Source organism: Musca autumnalis, unplaced genomic scaffold, assembly GCF_047663935.1.
Source record: "Musca autumnalis isolate F117 unplaced genomic scaffold, ASM4766393v1 scaffold_1, whole genome shotgun sequence".
NCBI classification, from domain to species: Eukaryota; Metazoa; Arthropoda; class Insecta; order Diptera; family Muscidae; genus Musca; species Musca autumnalis.
The window spans coordinates 106874172-106894389 of NW_027411644.1; the positions used below are offsets into that span (position 1 = coordinate 106874172).

Genomic DNA, 20218 nt, shown 5'->3' on the forward strand with positions numbered 1-20218 from the left:
AACCAAATGTGTTCTTCTTTGACACAGCGGTGCCGAAGTTTTTCGGCAAACTACACACACACGACCCGAATGCATAGAAAGAGCGTACGAAAAAGAGATAATGTTTTGATTTGTTTTTGTTTTGTAGCGTGCGTGCATAAAAACACACTAACACACAGTCATAAGTTGCCAATAGTTTGTTCTCTTTTTGGTCACGTCTGTCCTAAACCACCAAGCAGAAAAAACATGAGAACTCGTACCGTTTTTTTCTTTCCCTCTTCGTTTGTTAGGTTCATAAAAATTAGCAACAAAAAACAGTAACAAACTTACATACAGGCCTTCACCCGAGCACAAATAAATAAACAAGCCAAATGCCACACAAACGCTCCATCCCTTCATGCCGCAAAAATTCCATGACCATGCTTTGAAATATACATAGCAACGACACTCACATATCAAGAAAAAAAAAAACACAGCACATTGTTGTAGCGCTCTCTTTATGCCCTAAAAATGTTGTTTCTCTCGCTCTTGAGAGCGAGAACATGCGACAAACGTTGAAAACCATTTTAACTACAGAAATTTATTAATAACCATAAACAAATTTCAATAAATTATTTGTTTGACATCGTTTATTGATCGCTTTTTAGTAACATTTTCATGTTTGATAAACATTTTCCCTATATATTCGTAATACTTTATCGCCATTCGACAAAAATATGGTGATAAAGTTTTTAATCAAAATTTTCTAGGTGGCTTTTTTTTCTGTGTAGGAAAAGTCAATTGTGAAAAATTAACTGTAGGTGGAGTTAACCTCTGTTGCTACGATATCATAACAACATTCTGTTAAACGAAAACTGTTACTCATTGGAATATTGACAAGAAAAACATTAAAACTCAATTTTTACGGCGTTGACTTTGGTTTTTTTATTAAATAAAAAATAGTGAAGAAACAAATTTTAGCCACAAAACACGACGTTTATGTTTTCTGTCGCGAGAAATGGGAATCAAAAACGATTGGCATTGTTGTTATCAATTCCAGTGAGTTGTGTAGCCATCTGAAACCAAAATGTGGAACTATTAGCATATGTTTTTGAAAAATGCATTTCTTCTAGTCTTTACTTCTCTACGTTTTTGTTTATCTTGTAATTATTTTAATAACCAAATGTTTGTTAATGTTTTTGCCAAGAATTGCAAAGTCCGCCACAAAACATTCGAATTGAAATCAGCTGATCAAACTTGCAAATTCTTACAAGGAAAATTTTGCTTGCAAAAACTTGTAAGTTCTCAGCAACAAAAGTCTCCAAAACTCTCCAAAATTCTCTCACAATTCTCTCCAAATTCGCTCTCTTTTACCTTACAAGTTTGTTATCGAACAGCATTTTGTAAAAGTTTTTACAAATTTGTACAAACTTTTGGGTTATCGCACATACCTATTATAAGATTCAATTGATCACAACTATTTTAAATCTAACATCATTAAACAAACTTATGTTCTGTTCCAGAACCTGCAAGAAGCTACTATTTTTTACTACGATAACATTTTTTCCTTTATGTTATCGGCAAAAATAGTAAAAATTAGTAGATTCTTGCAGTACTGGAACATGCCATTAATTTACAACCTAATTATAAAGCTAATAATCATATACAAAGGTTCTCATGGTAGAACAATAAAAGGTAACAGCAATACCCAGCTGACTGTAGTGCGACTCTCTTAACTTATTTTTTGAGTTACCGACAAAAATCGGTAAAATTAAATGCTTAAAATTTCCGTAATTAACGATATTATTCGGTAAGTTAACAACCAATAAAAAGTAGTAGTAAAGTTCTACCGATAGCTGTTGTCAACATTTATTTCAACTTTTCATTCATAATTTTGCGTTTTAATGTTAACGATTTTTGTCGGTAACTCAAAAAATGAATTGGAGAATCGCACTACTGAACTGGGATGTAATGTTAGTGTCAAATTCCATACGACATTTTATATATTTATTTCTATGTTCGATGTATATTAGGGATATATATTTTTTGAGGAACAAATTTATTCATCAGAAAAAAAAACTATTTCCCATAAAGGCTTCTTCATATCATTGACATGTAATCTCCTCCAGGTGCGAACGGCGTGCCGTACACTAAAACACCGCTTATAGAGGCCGTACAATATTTGTTAATATGTGTGTTATTTTGTTAAACTTGAAAAGAAGAAAGCCCTAATAAACGTGTGCTATTTTGATTTCAAAAAGAAAAGATTGAAGCAGCTTCTCCTTTTTCGATGAATTACCAGCGACTCCAAACATTTTTGCAAGAATTCTACTTTCTGCTAGAAATTATGCATTATGATATGGAAACATTCAAATTGAAAATCTAACGAGTTTTCATTCATGTTTTCCAAAATATTCAAAAAAAATGTGAAAAAAGATTTGTTTTTTAAATTCCAATAATTTATAGACATTTACTTATTTTGTTTACATTTACCGTTGACACTAACATTGCAAACAAAAACAAATTTCTATGTGGTTGTTGTTTTTATTGTAGTATTTACTTTACCTGGTTTGTTCTACCATGATTGTAGCTTAATGTATTTTCGTGTACTATAAATGAATTTTACAAAACTAAATATTACACAGAAAAAAAACCACCCCGGAAATTGTGATTAAAAGCTTTATCGCCATATTTTTGTCGAATGGCGATAAAATATTACGAATATATTGAGAAAATGTTTATCAAACGTGAAAATGTTACTAGAATGCAATCGATAAACGACTTCAAACAAATAATTTATTGAAATTTGTTTATGGTTATTAATAAATTTATGTTGTTAAAATGGTTTTCATCGTTTGTCGCATGTTCTCGCTCTCAAGAGCGAGAGAAAAAAACTTTTTTATAGCATAGAGAGAGAGAGATAGAGCGCTACAACAATGTGCTGTGGTTTTTCTTGAGATGTGAGTATTGTTGCTATGTTTATTTCAAAGCATGGTGATGACATTTTTGTGGCATGGAGGTATGATGCGTTTGTGTGGCATTTGGTTTGTTTATCTACTTGTGCTCGGGTGAAGGCTTGTATGTATACCAGCCAAGATCACCCATATACGCTAACGTGACTGCAACAACAACATACGTTTTCTTTATTCTCATCTGTAGTGGCTAAACAAAAGAAGTACTCGCTCAGAGAGCCTAATGCACAAAATATTTTGAGCACCACCGATGTATACAATAAGTTTGTTACTCTTTTTTGTTGCTGTTTTTTATGAACCTAACAGAAGAAAAGGGAAAGAAACAAATGGTACGAGTTCTCATGTTTTGTTCTGTTTGGTGGTTAGGAAAGACAGAGAACATTTGTTAACCATAAGTTTGTTTTATTGTGGCAGTTACTTTAAAGCAGGGGTGCTCAAAATAATTGGTGTATTTGTAGTGGTAGGACACTCTCCCCATTGCTAAGCAATGGCAAATCATAAATAAAGAGAGAATACGTATGGTTTGTTTTTACGCTACCGTAAGGAAGCGAGCACCAATGCTTTAAATTAGTCATCGTGTGTTGATCGGTAGTGCAGAAATAAATCAGTGTTTGTGTGTTTTCTTAGAGTAAATATGCTTTTCAAGTAAATTAAATGCCCAGTACATTTTATGACTGGAACTTTATTTTACAATTGAATACTAGTGTTGGGCAATAGGGTTATGACTTTTTTACAACCTCATATCCCTGTATCATAGCGTGATGAGTTTTGTCATAAGATTACATAAAATCTTAATTATAAGGTGATTCGGTGAAAAAACCTCACGCACAAAATGATTTTAAAATTTGAATTTATCAAAATTATGGACAATTTTTTGAAGTCACTGAAAACAGATATATAATTGAAAATTAATTTTAGAGCCACATGAGATAATTAAAATGACAAAAATTTATTTCTCACTATTTTTCTTCAATTCTGAGAATCGTAAAAATGTCGTAAACGCTTTTATTCAAAAATATAATTTTTTAACAAAAAACAAAAAATTTAAAATTTTTTCAAAGTGACTTTTTTCGCGACTTTTTTAATATTTGAATGGAATAAACGTTATTATAGTTATTAGTAGGCTTATATTTATTCATTCGTGCAACAAAAAAATATTTTTTGAAAAAAAAAAAAAATTTCATTTCATATATTTTTTTTAAAAAATTATTTTTTTAAAATCGATTTGTGCGTGAACTTTTTTTATATTTCAATGGAATAAACGATAGCATAGTGATTAATAGACAAAAGTTCATTCATCCCTGCTACAGGAAATCATTTTTGAGGGAAAATGTCAAAAAGTCATAACCCTATTGGGCAATCTCGTTCGTTGAGCGGATCGATCTTTTTTATTCCGTTCACCAAAAAGATCCGGATCTTTCATTTCGTTCTTTGGCTATTTTTCGTTCAATAAAACATTTCAGGCTATCATTTTTTTGTGAATATCGTTAGTTATTGGTCTGTTCCTTTACTTCTTAAACTGGCAAAACCGGCAAAAGTAGTAAAAGTTGAAAACTGCTGCCATATGAACTGTATGGTGTCTAAAGTAAAGGAACGCTTTTCGAGTAAAAAGTGGCAAAACTTGAAGATTCTTGAACGTAAAGGAACAGAGCTTATCTGCATCAATATTCAATAGTCGTTTTATCAGTCTTAAAAATAAGCCAAAATGTCTTTCCATTCAATATAGAAAAACTAATTTTTATACCCTACACCACTATGTGGAAAGGGTATTATAAGTTTGTTTTGGTAAAAATTCATGTAACACCGCGATAAAACATAGTTTTTAGTTTGCCTGGAAAACTGGTTCGCTTAACTAAAAATAAATACTTTGGCATATTATCGTTTTTACTACAACTAAACAAGAACTACCATTTTAGCTTGAAATGCGAATTGCATTGCAGACTTCGACTTATGAATGAAATTGAAAAAAAAAACTCCAGTAATTTATAAAACAAACAAAAAAGTTTCGTCTGTCTGTAAGTTTGTCCGGCTGTTGGGACAGACATAAATACCATTATGTGTTTCAATTTTAGAAAAGAAAAAATGATCCAGAAAAAGCAAATATTTTGGAGTTTTTTGTTTTGTTTTGATCGTAAACATATAATTAGTAGAGATGGTGTTTACCGGGTAGAAAACGGTGACCTATGTTGACAAATGTTTGCAAGGACATTTTATACTTATTGAGGACTCACTGTGCCAAATTACATCCAATTTGGTTGTAAAATGTGGCTAATGGATGAAAAATACCTTAAATCGGGAGGTACGGCTATATGGGGGCTATACCAAAACATGGACCCAGGGACTCCATTTTCAATACCTTTAATACTATTGATATAAAAAAGTTTTGAGCCAAATTTTGTCAGCCAAAGTCAAGTCGTTCGACAGTAAAAGAGTTTTTACCCACTTTTGGGTAAATACTCAAAATCGGGGTACCCTTATATGGGGGCTATTAGAAAACGTTGACCTATGTTGACAAATTTTTGCAAGGATATTTTCTACATATTGAGAACTCACTGTGCCAAATTTCAGCCAATATGATTGTACAATGAGGCTAATAAGTAAAAAATACCTTAAGTCGGGAGGTACGGATATATGGGGGCTATATCAAAACATGGACCCAGAGACCCCATGTTCAGTACCAGAAGTTCTTTTGACATCAAAAAGACTTATGCCAAGTTTTGTCAGCCTACGTCAAATGGTTCGGCAGTTAAAGACTTTTTACCCAACATTTGGGTAAATACTCGAAATCAGGCTACCTTTATATGGGGGCTACAAGAAAACGTGGAGCTATGTTGACAGATTTTTGCAAGGATATTTTCTACATAAATAGAACTCACTGTGCCAAATTTCAGCCAATATGATTGTACAATGAGGCTAATAGGTAAAAAATACCTTAAATCGGGAGGTACGGATATATGGGGGCTATATCAAAACATGGACCCAGAGACCCCATTTTCAATGCTAGATATTCTCTTGATATAAGTAAGATTTGAGCCAAATTTTGTCAGCCTACGTCAAGTGGTTCCGCAGTTAATGAGTTTTTACCCAACACTTGGGTAAATACTCGGGTATTTACCCAAGTATTTACCCACTTGTTTAAAGCAGGGTTTCGGAGTCGGAGTCGGAGTCTACGAGTCGGAGTCGAGCAATTTTGCTGGAGTCGGAGTCGGAGTCTGAGTCGGAAAAAATAACTCGACTCCGACTCCGGGCAAAATTTTTTTCCACGTTATAGGAACATAATATTAAATTTGGAACAAGAACATTTTTTTTAATCATTATTTATTAAAAGAAAATTAAAAGAAAACTTATATGCAAACGGTATTTTATCCTAATTTAAAGGACAATTCACAGGATATTTACTATCCTCTGAAGTGTAGTCTATTCATCCCTATTTTGTTGATCCAAATGATTCTTTACATTTTTGCAAACAAAAGTAAAGTTCTACGACAATAAAATTAAGATTGGACCTTTAACCTCTTTCGTCAGAAGTCTTACTGGTCTTCTCACAAAGGTCTATTGGAATTCTCATCCTGTTTTTTATGAGAAATGATCCTTGTCCTCTATTAAAGACATTGTGGTCTTTATGTATTTCGGTAAATTTAGCATAATCTATTAACTATATATGAAATTCTGATTAAATTCGTTGTTTGTCAACGACAGATTCATCCCGCCATAACTCAGAAGTCTGACAAACGGCGAATCTTTCTTCTAGGATTCTTTATGTACTCAATGAGGGCATTAGATGTAGACATTCAAATAACTGGATCTGTCCGCCAGGAACATACATAGTTCATGTGTATCCGAGTTTTCTACGCAATCAATACGAAATTCAATGAAATACATAATCATACAGTTTTCATGAGGAAGGATCGCGTAAAAGTGATAAAGCACAATGGAAACATGACAATATCGATTTCTTGTCTTAGTGGACCGACCCTACATAAAATTTACCTAGCAACATTTTTGTAGAATATTTTCATGCTAATTTCTTCGTGTGCTAATTTTTCAGTTCCAGAAAACATCTGTCTGCCTATGTGATGGGTTGTTTACACAATATATCTCAAATATTTCAATAAAATTATCCACTCCACACCAAAGTTCAAAATGTGAGCGCTGAATTTTTGTATAAATATCATAGCTCAGAATATGTGATCAAATTTTTAAGTCGATCGGAACAATATTGCAATAGTATAAGCGTTGGATGGGAACAATTTATTTTATATTGTATGCAGCAAATAAACTGTGTTTTTCTCGAAATCGGCCACCAAAAAATATTACAATTGGCTTATCAGTTTTCGAGGTAGAGTTGGTTGGCACCGCAAAATGCTTTAATAAAAACAGGGATTCGTAGACGGTCTCTAAACTTCGTAATATTTTTCGCTTTCAGATGAAGAAAAAAATCACGCAAAAAGTTACGTAGTTTTCTCGGAAAAAATCATGAATAATGGCTTTTCTTGAGCTTTACAACTGGGGGTCTCCTTTTAAGACTAAGCGCACTAAAATGTTGGGTTACATCCAGTTTGAATTGCTTATAATTTTTATTGCATGTAGTCCTTACGATTTGTATTGCCCCTTCATTTCCCAATTTTACCGATCCCTTTTATGTTTTTCTTGTAGTTTCAGATTATTTTCTTTTTCTTTTTTGGAGTCTACACAAATGATTTTTGTTTATGTAATTGAATTAATTGAGCTATCCTCACCTAAGGAGTTTGTATTGAAAAAGTGATATCTAGCGAAGTCCACACACATCCAACCAATATGCTACGATCGTTTCGCTGGTGGTTTAGTTCAGCTTATCAGGCATATTAGATGTGGTGCTAGACAAAGGCTGAGTTTGAAAACTTGTATATACACTAACTAAACTTATTACAAATTTACAGTTGTGAAGTATTTTTGAAGCCTGTTTTTACTATGAAGTCAGCCTAGTGTCTCTGGTATTCCTAATATCCTTCTTCAATACACACACATACAGTGGTGTGAAAAATAATGAGGACAGTTTTTCGTTTTAGTAAAAATAAGTTGATATTATTTTTTGTGATTCTTTCCTGTAAGTAAAAGTTTAAAATTAATTAATTTCTATTCATTAAATGTTAAATCTACCGGTATTTTTTAGTTTTTCTTTGCAAGTATGGGTAAAAATACGCATTGTTATCACGCTACTCGAGAAATCATTAAATGTTTACGTAAAGAGGGAAATTCATACAGAAAAATTACAGAAAAAGCTTAGAATCTTTAAAAACAATGGTGGAGGATGCAGCTAAGTGAACTTCAAAGATAAAAGTCGTAGCAGAAATCCAAAAGTTGCTCCTGTAATAATAAATGCGTTATTCGATGATTAAAAAAAAGATCCTTTTACCACATCTTTACAAATGAAAAACTACTTAAATATTAATTTTGACGCATCAACAAGTCCTAAAACCCTCTGTGGTGGCCACATTAGAGCTCACAGTGCCAGAAAAGTATCATTTTAATTGCGTACCATTCTTTGGTCTGATGAAACCAAATATATTTTTTTGTTCCGATAGAGGAGTTTATCAGGGTTGAAGACCTAAAAATCAAAAATATATAGCTCAAAATATACTCTGATGGCGGCTAAATATGGCAGAGGTAACAGCATGGTGTGGGGCTCATTTTCTTACTATGCTGTGGGGTCTCTATACAGTATTCAAAGTGTTTTTGAAATCACCAGATTACATTGAAATTTTGAAAAATATAATTCTTCCGTATGCTGAAGGGGGTGGCCTCTCAAATGAGTCTTCCGCAAGGTTAATGACCCAAAAATGACGGCGAGGTGTTCCAGGATAATTAAGTTAAGTTGTTATAATGGCCCATACAATCCCTTGATTTGAACCCGATTGAAAAATGTTGTGGAATGAAGTTAAAAAATCAAGCAGGGGAAAGTGTCCATCAAATTATGGCGACCTTTGGCAACTTATACAGGTTGCGTAGGACGCGAGAAGTGCCAAAATTTGGTCGACTCGATGCCCAGACGATGCGCTTCCCTTTAAGAAAACAAAGGATCGTCTACAAAGTATTAATGACACTGAAACACTTTATCTAACATTCTTTAGTAAAAACCTGCATTAATTTCTTTCAAGTTTGGTCCTTATTAAAATATGTCATGAAGTGTCCTTATTATTTTTCACACACCAAACTACGACAATTCGCATAAAATATAAATGATCAATAAAATATGGTCACAAGCAATCAAAATATTTTTATAATACTTTTCTTAACATTTTAAGAAAACAATAAATTTTATATTATTTTAAGTTTCTTTGACCTTTTTGAATCTTTTTGTATGATTTTTAAGACTTCGTCTTATCGGGCTATTAGGTCTACGTTTATCAATGAAAAATAAAGACTATTTATTCCATTTTTCTACCCGACGTTTCGTTGGGATTTTCCAACATCTTCAGGGGTAATTTTTTATTAATAAATAATCTTTCGTCAGTTTTACATTTAAATTTAGTCAATTGGAGGTTATAAAAAAACAACACAACAAATAAAATAAAAATAAATGTAACAAGTAAGAACGGCGTTAAGTTCGGCCGGGCCGAACTTGTTATACCCTCCACCACAAGTTGTATTGAAGTAAAATGGAATAATTTGTTTCCTTTCGTGTATGAAGAAGACTTAATACTAAATTTCAGCAATTTCGGTAAAACAATGTGAGGCACCATTCTATGTGGGCTATTTCAAAACGTCGATTCATACCGACAAATTTCTTACGGAAAGTTTTTAGGCTCAAAGAAGACTAAATACCAAATTTCCTATATTTCGGTAAGAGAATTTGGCTAAAACTTAAAAAATACCGAAAATCAAGAAGTACGCTTCTATGGGGATATAGGAAGACGTGGACCTATACTGATAATACTCTTCTGGAATATTTTCTCTTGGAAGACGAAATAACGAATTTCAGCCATTTCGGTTGGATATTGACGTCGCAGTCTTCAGTATTACGAAAATCGGGAGGTACCGAAAATCGGGAGGTACATATTTCTGGCGAACAGTTTTATATCACATTGAAGACTAAATACCAAATTCCAGCCATTTTGGTGGAATATTGAACACCCAACCTTCAAAACACGAAAAATCGGGAGGTACCTTTCCATGGGGGCTATATAAAGGCGTGAACCTATACCGACAAGTTTAAAGGGGAAGTTTGAGTACCCCCAACGAAGTCTAAATACCAAATTTCAGCCATGTCGAAGGAATATTGAAGCCACAACCTTCAAAATACCGAAATTCGGGAGGTACCGGCCTATGGGGGCTATATGAAGACATGGACCGACACCGACAAAATTCTGGGAGAAAGTTTTGTACCCCTAAAGAAGACTACGTGCCAAATTTCACCCATTTTGGTAGGATAATGAAGCTAAAACCTTCAAAATACCGAAAATCGGGAGGTACCGTTTTATGGGGGCTATAAGAAGGTGTGGACCGATACCAACAAAATTCTAGGGGAAAGTTTTATACCCCTAAAGAAGACTACGTACCAAATTTCAGCCATTTCGGTGTGATAATGAAGCGAAAACCTTCAAAATACCGAAAAACGGGAGGTACCGTTCTATGGGGGCTATATGAAGGTATGGACCGACACCGACCAAATTCTGGGAGAAAGTTGTGTACCCCTAAAGAAGACTACGTACCAAATTTCAGCCATTTTGGTAGGATAATGAAGCTAAAACCTTCAAAATACCGAAAATCGGGAGGTACCGTTCTATGGGGGCTATATGAAGGTGTGGACCGATACCGACAAAATTCTAGGGGAAAGTTTAATACTCCTAAAGAAGACTACGTACCAAATTTCAGCCATTTCGGTGTGATAATGAAGCGAAAACCTTCAAAATACCGAAAAACGGGAGGTGCCGTTCTATGGGGGCTATATGAAGGTATGGACCGGCACCGACAAAATTCTGGAAGAAAGTTTTGTACCTCTAAAGAAGACTACGTACCAAATTTCAGCCATTTCGGTGTGATAATGAAGCTAAAACCTTAAAAATACCGAAAATCGGGAGGTACCGTTCTATGGGGGCTATATCAAAACGTGGACCGATATATCCCATTTTCAATACCAACCATCCTGCATGTAATAGCAACTTCTGTACCAAATTTTGACTCTCTATCTTTAAAATTGCGAGCTGTATCTTGATTTCAACAGACAGACAGACGGACAAGGTCAAATCGACATAGAATTTTATGCTGATCAATAATATATATACTTTATAGGGTCTCCGACGAATATTTCGATGTGTTACAAACGGAATGACAAATTTAATTATACCCTCCATATGGTGGAGGGTATAAAAATAATTAAAATGTATAAATGTAAATATCACAGTAGTCTTAATACTAAAAATCACAGAAGTTAGAATGCGACGGTTTTTTTATAACCTCCAATTGACTAAATTTAAATGTAAAACTGACGAAAGATTATTTTTTAATAAAAAATTACCCCTGAAGATGTTGGAAAATCCCAACGAAACGTCGGGTAGAAAAATGGAATAAATTGTCTTTATTTTTCATTGATAAACGTAGACCTAATAGCCCGATAAGACGAAGTCTTAAAAATCATACAAAAAATAAATAAATAAATAAGTTTTATAAACTAATGTAATTTTCACTTTTATAGTCAGTTTTCATGTAATCTTGGTTATGGATTGAAGTGTCCTTATTATTTTTCACACCACTGTATACCAATCGTAGGTGTTTTTCCTTCATGAAATGTAATGACTTCCAGTTCGGGTTTTTTTTCGATAGATTGGAAGTGGCTTAGAACGCTAAGACGTCGGCAACATTGTCTGCTTGTTGAAGAGGTCCCAGGTTCAAACCTCAGCCGGCACAACCGGGCTCATGCTATGAATTTTTGTTTATGTTGAGCGTAGGTGCTGAGGCATTATGGGGTTGGTTCATCAAATCATATATTGTGTACAGTAATATTTTAGACTCCCTATTTAGAATTACGGAAAAAAATGAAAAAAGTATGACTATCATTCAAAATAGCCCCCTTGTGTTTTTTGTTGCGGATAAGTGCGGTTTTAACAGGATCTCAGATGTTGAGAGATCAGCGCTTTTCCTGCCCACCCTAACCAATGTCCTGTTCGCGCTAAGATTCAGGACCCCTAAGGATAATCACACTTGTCACACTCTACCACATAGTACGAAAACACTTAAGTCTTTTTTAGCAATTCATAATGTATTCAAATTTATTGTTCAAGTCATAATAGTAGTATTTAGAGAAATTATTCTATAAATAATTCAATTCATATGAGGTTTTAGTTCATAAGTATATGTAGAAATAGATATGCAATCGTTTAAATGTATACAAATGTAATATGTATTTTTTTATAGAATAGATAATAACTACTTAAATAGTTGAAAAAAAAAATCTTTAATTGTAAAGATTGAGGTTTTTGGGCATGTTAATGATTATGATTAAACAAAGCGGTATAAAGTGGTAACTCCACGAAATAAAATCTCGATTGAATGATTTAAGATGAGACGATAAAAAAAAAATCAAAATTACATGTGGGTGATCAAATGCTCTTTATAGCTGTTGTTGTTTCTGCAATTTTTGATTTGACTTAACTTTTAGGGGTATTCACGTTAATCATTTTGTTTTCTGACATAGAAATTACTTAATTCGACTTATACTATGGAAAATACTTTATCATCTACGCTTTCTTAAATTAATACTTTTGTGAGAGGTTCATTAATAATGAAATATACATTTGAAGAAATTGAGTTTTGATAGGAATAAATAACTTCGTTAAAATTAATTTTGAAAGTATTTACAAGAAAAATATTAATACGATTGAAATTCAAGCAAAAGCAAAGATACTGCGTAATTTACAAACGTTTTGAGTGTTTGGCAAATGTACATATTGTAATACAGGGAAGCTGTCATCAAATAATTATGTTGGAGATAGGATAAGCCTGTTTAAATTTTAGGCAACAAATGCTTGATAAAAGATGGTGAAATTTTAGAATTATTACACAAAGTACGGTTTTTGTACCCCTGACGCTGGGTTTAACTGGGCCTTTCGGCAACAGGTGGATGATGACGTAGCTGATTAACTTTATGTGTGGACAATCAGGGATTGGTGAACTGCGTAAAAATTATGTATGGTTTTCCTTAGGTGATTGATCCGTGAAAGAAAAGCTGCTCCACTCCACTCTTTCTTGCACCAAATAGATGCTCTTGTACTTTTTGAGGTAAATAAAAGATTCTCGGTATTTGGAACTTTACAGAGTGGAGTATAGAAAACGTGGCACACGGATAAAGAATGGTGTTATTTTTAGGTGGTTATGGTAGGAGTTGTATATATGACTGGATTTCATTAACACTTCCTTAATGCACTGGGACGATTTTAAAGATTTCGGTAGTCGCCTTGGCACCGCGTGTTTGCAAGGTGTATGGAAACAATTGAAATCGATATCACAAGGCATACAGAATATGCAAAAGGGATAGAAAAAGTTAATCGTTCTAGCCACAACTTGGTGTTGCCACCGAGAGAATGCAAAATAAGGTTCACATTGTACGGTAATAGAACCATATTAAATCCCCTAAACGCGTATGAAATGTACATAAACCTTGGTTTATATGTAATTATCATCTGATTTCCGAAGTTTTACGTTAAAAATTTGTCATCTGGGCCAATGAAACATGCCAAAGACATTTGTTTGTTTGTTTTATTTTTCGATTTCACGTTCGAAATGTAAATATGATCAAACCTTTTTATAAATTGAAAATAATGTTTGAGGGAATATTTTAGGTTTTAGGGAAAGATATATTTTTCCTTTTTTTCTTAGTCATAAGCAATAATTTTTACACTAAAAATTCAAAAACAATTTTATGTCTAATAATTCATATTACATACATTACAAACGTTTATAAACACACAAAGAAAAGAATCCTCAATTTTAACAATTCCCAAGGTATTTTTTTTTTGCAAAATCAGCTGTTATCGACAGCCCTATTTAAGAGGGAGAAAGAGACTTTGAAACTCATTGAATTGAGCGACAAACACTTAATGCTCACACACCAAACGTGTTTTTTTTTGCATAAAGCAAAGTTGTTGATAATGCGATTCATTCAGTAGTGCTTGGTGTTCCATGCAATTACGACTACGAAAATTCTAAACGAGTTCGCGCGCGTCATTGGAAATAATACAAATGAAAACAAAAAATAAAAATATAAATTTTATTTTTTGAAACGTTAAAAAAAAGAAAATTACAAATAATACACATATTTTCGTGCAAATTTTTGTGACGTCTGTAAAAGTAATCGATAACAGTTATCAGTTCGATATTCGTTGAATAAAATAATGAAACAATTCTATGGCATTTCGATACAATTTTTTGTAGTGACCCTGCAAGTGATGGTCAATGCTGAAATTTGTAAGTATTCAGTTCAGCCACAGCGATGATAATGTTTGGTTTGATTATGATGCCGACGAAGGCAGTTGCAAAAGGTTAAACAAGGTGTGCAAAGTGTGACCGGTTCGAACATTGTAAGAAATGTATCGGATTGTGTATAAGTATATGGTAAAAACCAAATTTCCTTTACAATTCCATTTGAAAAATTAAAAAAAATGCGAGCACATCTACGATTTTTGGTATAGAGGTTAAGGAAAAAATTCTGGTTTCAAATCTGTTCGCGTTCACAAAATTGGCCGATGAACACTAAAGTTATTACTTACTTAGCTGGCCTGTTACAGAACATTTGTTCCATAAGCCGAACTAAGAAAAAATCTCCAATCCTCTCTGTGTGCTGCTGTATTTTCCCAATCTGGGATATGTAGCTTACTGATATCTCGTTTCACTTGTTCGCTCCAACGAAGCTTTGGCCTTCCAGATCTGCGAGAACCTCCATGCGGCCCGTATTTATACGCCTTTTTAGCGGGTTCATCAGCACTCATTCTTATAACATGGCCTAGCCATCGCAATCGTTGTATCTCGATTTGTTCAACTACATTGATGTCATTGTATAGTTGGTACAGCTCGTTGTTCATACGACGCCGATATTCGCCGTCAACACAGATTGGCCCGTAGATCTTTCGAAGAATTTTTCTCTCGAACACACCAAGCACTGCCTTATCTGCTTGAGCAAGTACCCATGCTTCGGAACCATACATTAGCACGGGTAGTATCAGTGTTTTGTTAAGTGTTACTTTTGTTTGACGAGAGGTGGCTTTATTCCTAAACTGCTTACTCAGCCCAAAGTAGCATCTGTTAGCCAACACTATTCTTCTTCGAATTTCACAACTGATGTTATTTGTTGTGTTTATGGCGGTGCCGAGGTAGACGAAGTCCTTTACTACCTCAAAATTGTAGGTACCAACATTCACAAATGGTGCGGGGTTTGTGGAAATATTACGCGTCGATACTATCAATATGGTTTTTTCGCCGTTTACTGCCAGACCAACTTTAGCAGATTCTCTTTCGACTTTTGTAAAGGTGTCAGTTACTTCCTTTACCGATCGACCCATGATGTCAATGTCGTCGGCATAAGCCAGTAACATATGGCGGTTCGTGTATATCGTTCCATTTCTTTTGACCTTCGCGTCTCGTATGACCTTTTCCAGCAGGATGTTGAATAGATCACACGACAGGCCGTCTCCTTGTCTGAAACCTCTTTTGGTAATAAACTCTTCGGAGAGGTTCTTTCCTATTTTAACTGAGGATCTCGTCTCAGTTAATGTCATTCTAAAAAGCCGAATGAGCTTTGCAGGAATACCAAAATCAGACATGGCTTGGAACACCTTTGAACGTATAGGGCTGTCGAATGCTGCTTTATAATCGACGAAAAGATGGAAGGTGTCGATCTGCATTTCTTGGGTCTTTTCCAGGATTTGTCTCAAGGTAAATATCTGGTCAATGGTGGATTTGCCAGGTCTAAAGCCGCACTGATAGGGTCCAATAATTTCATTGACCATAGGCTTTAGACTCTCACACAATATGCCAGATACTATCTTATATGCAATAGGGAGCAGACTTATGCCCCTGTAATTGGAGCACACAGTCTTATCACCCTTCTTGTGGACTGGACATAGGATGCTCACGTTCCAATCGTCGGGTACGAGTTCTTCCTGCCAGATGGTGCTAACTAGCTGATGCATACACCTTATCAGCGTGTCGCCTCCGATTTTGAACAGCTCGGCTGGTAGGCCATCTGCTCCTACAGCCTTATTATTCTTTAGCCGGTTTATTGCTGTCTTTACCTCATCTTGGCTGGGCGGTATACATTCAATACCATCTTCTGGGATTGGATCTGTGGTATCTTCGCTGTCTTCACTGCTATCGGATACCAACAGTTTGGAAAAATGTTCTTTCCATATCCTGAGCACACTATCTGTATCAGTTACCAAATTACCTTGTTGGTCTCTACAGGAGGATATGCCTGTACCAAAGCCATCAGTTTGATGCTTCACTCTTTGGTAGAATTTTCGGACTTCGTTCTGTCTCCTGTACATCTCTATTTGTTCACACTCCCTCTTTTCCATCTCTCTCTTTTTCCTGCGGAAAAGACGTTTCTCCTCTCTCCTTTTCTCCCGATACCTCTCTCGTGCGCTACGCGTTGCTACTGATTGTAAAGTAGCCATATATGCCGCATTGTTTTCTTTGGTAGCAGCACGGCACTCCTGGTCATACCATGGATTCTTTGGTGGAGGTCTCTGGTATCCAAGTACTGCGGTAGTGCGGCAGTTTGCACACTAAAGTTATAGCGGTTTTTATTCTCTTATAAAGAAAAAATATTTTAAAATTTCTTATTTGTTGTATTGAGAAAATGTATGCATATTTCAGTAACAGCATTCGACATCCATCCCTTGATGCACCATAATTTCTAAAATTTGTTTTTATTTATTATATAAAAAAAATCTGGGAGAAAATCTAAATTATACTACCTCAGAGCCCGTATAAACCTCTAAAAAATAAATTGAAAATACGTACAGAAGGTAGACAACGCGTAAAAAATATGAAACCAAAATTATAAACAATTCCTTTATAAATTACATATTATAGCAACAACAAAAGAAAAGAACTTGTTGTTAAAATATAATCCAAAATATATTTTTGGTTCGATTGGAAAAATTAGAAAAAAAATATTTGGTAGTTCTTCAACTGTTTCGCTAAAATCCCATACAATAATTAATGTACATACACTCCGTTTCATGTCAATAGCACATTTCAAATTGCTTTTTGTTACTTCATTTTAGTCGGTATCCGTGAAATAACCTCGGGAATGTTTATATATCTTGGTTTGTAATCTTATGAAGTATCTTTCAACAAAAAGTTTGGATTCGATAACGTACCGTTATAATTTTTTTTAATTGCTTTCAAAAAGCCCAAAATTTGAATTTGAAGTTTCAAGAAGAAATGTACCCAAATTTCAGTAGAAGCTCAATTTAATTTGGACCATTTGTCTTCTATCATTCATTTTTCATTAAATCTTTATAAATCTGACAAGAAACTGCCAACTTATGCCGATTTTTTAACGTATTATAGACAATTAAAGTCCTCAGCTTTGATAAGGTCTTATTTCCCCGGTATTAAGTCATAGTTCGACCAATTTTAGCGTTTTAAACTTAAAATAGCTTTTATTTGTTCCAATTTTAAAGAATCGTAACAGAAGCATTAAAAATTTGCATTTTTACTCAAGTTATTAAAGAATGTGCTATTCCGATGAAACACTTTAAACCGTACAAACTTTGGGCTTTTTGAAAGAAAATTAAAAAGAATTATAACGGTACGTTATCGAATCCAAACTTTGTTTGCTATGCTGAAAACCTGAATCAGCCCAAAAACTTGTGTACAACTGGGCTAGACCAAGAGGTCTCTACGTAAACCCGGAAAAAACGGAAATATGTCTTTTCACTAGGAAAACAAAACTGAGACACTTTGAAGAACCAGTTTTCCTCAACAAGACAATCCGTATTTCCAATAAAGTTAAATATCTGGGAGTAATCCTGGATAGGAAACTTAAATGGAAAGACCATATTCAAGAGAGAGCTAACAAAACTTATAGACGTTAATCAACCCGTAGAAGGGCTATTGGCTCCAACTGGGGTCTTAATCCTAAGATGACACACTGGGTATACAAAAGCGTAGTTAGACCAATTCTAACATAGGTTCCAGTATTCTGGTGGACAGCGATGAATAAAAAGTGTAATATTAAATTACTACAGAAAGTCGAACGAATGTGCTGTTTAAGTGTAAGCGGCGCAATGAGGACAACACCAACGAGGGCATTAGAAACTATTCCTTATATACACCCAATAGAAATCCAGATAAGGTATGAAGCGGCCGTCTCAGCTATACGACTTAAAGCGATGGACGAGTGGATCAGAAAGGACCACGTAACATACCATCGAAGCATTTTACGGGTAACAACGGGAGAGTCAATGGATAACATTGACCGTATACCTTAAACAATTGTAGCTGCCTCATGCGAGGCATTAATTCCAGACAGAGACTCGTGGATTGGCGGAACTCTAGCAGAAATGCCGACTGGAAACTGTTGTTATACAGACGGAATATATACGTTTGAAAGTATAGGCAAAATGGAGTATAATGGTATTTTTAATTTTTCGTTTTCTCATCGTTTTGACCTTTTGGAGGTCAAACAAATTTCAAAGGTGAACATTTTTCAAAAAAATATTTTAAATACTTGTAATCGTCGTACGATGCTGGTATTGATGTCATATTAAAGAGGAGAGTATAGGCTTTATATAATAATTATAAATTATTGCATTCCATGATAAAAAGGACATCAAAAATATCCTTGAAAAATTAAGTCAAAAGTGAGCATTTTGGCAGGCGCATATCTCCTAAACCGCGAAGAATTTTAATTTGCTCATGGAGGCAAAGTTGTAGCTCTTGCCATAAAGAACATCAATTCTGGACAAATGAAATCCACCATAGAAAAAGTTATAGAAGATTATGAAGATGAGGCTTGATGGATTTCATGTGTCCAGAATTTATATTCTTTATGACAAGAGCTACAACTTTGCCTCCATGAACAAATTAAAATTCTTCGCGGTTTAGAAGATATGCGCCTGCCAAATTGCTTTTGACTTAATTTTTCAAAAATATTTTTGATGACCTTTTTATCCTGAAATGCAATAATTTATAATTATTATATAAAGCCTATACTCTCTTCTTTAATATGACACCAATACCAGCATCGTACGACGAGTACAAATATTCAAAATATTTTTTTGAAAAATGTTGACCCTTGAAATTTGTTTGACCTCTTAAAGGTCAAAACCACGAGAAAACGAAAAATTAAAAATTTCATTTTACTCCATTTTGCCTATATTTTCAAACGTATATAGTCCGGTTCAAGTGTAATTTTGGCTGTCGGACAGTGTTATCAAGGTGCAAATTCCGAAATTTGTGTACTAAAAAACAGACAGGATAAACTGTAGTAAAGATTGGTGGGCGCTGTCCAAATCTCTGAAAACCCCTGTCCAATTGCGTAGAGGTATTCTTAGCTCAGACCAATTTAAGACTAATTTTGAGAGTATTTTGCAAAATAACAGTGATTATAGCCCTATACTGTGGTGTATACTCTATTGTTTGGATCCTTTTATTGAGTCACCAATCGAATTTTTTGAACTAGAAAATGTCATAAAAAATTTCAAGGGGAAAAAGTCGCCGGGACAAGATGGAATAACCTACGAGTTTTACAAAAATGCCCCTATAAATCTATAAATCTTTTTATATGGAGAAATCCCAGGGTGTTTTAAGGAATCCATACTTATCCCCTTGTTTAAAAAGGGTGATCCGAATGTTGCCTCAAATTATAGGGGATTATCCCTTATGAATACAATACCCAAAATTTTCAATAATATATTGTTTAATCGCATAAACTTTTGGTTAACAAGATACAATGTTCTTAACGAGTTCCAAGCTGGTTTTAGAATGGGTTACTCTACTGTAGATAAAATTTCCAACCTAGTAAATATTATATATCTTCAAAGGGCTAACAATAAACCAACTTGTAGCTTTTTTGTTGACTTTTCAACAGCATTTGACCTGATCCCGAAGAATAGTCTCTTTTACAAGCTGTCTTCTATGGGAATGTCTACAAAACTAACAAGAATACTGCAATGATAATATGATAATACCACAATAAAAAGTGTGGGACGGTTTTACATACTCCAATACATTTACAGTTAGCTCTGGTGTTAAGCAAGGCTATATTATTATCTTAATGATTTGCTGAATGAATTACCCAGAGG

General features: G+C 34.3%; 1 protein-coding gene across 2 annotated transcripts in view; it reads left to right on the forward strand.

Annotated features, from left to right (window-relative positions):
* Positions 1-14038: 14038 nt before the first annotated feature.
* LOC141404016 (modular serine protease-like) overlaps positions 14039-20218 on the forward strand; it is a 55486-nt gene continuing 49306 nt past the window's right edge. Inside the window, exon 1 of one of the 2 annotated variants that reach the window (XR_012412935.1) lies at positions 14039-14372. Coding sequence is in view for 1 of the 2 variants with exons in the window: in XM_073987215.1 (XP_073843316.1) it covers positions 14300-14372 (73 nt within the window). In the remaining variant the exon portion in view is untranslated. The remainder of the gene's footprint in view (positions 14373-20218) is intronic. The other variant, XM_073987215.1, reaches the window with a different exon arrangement.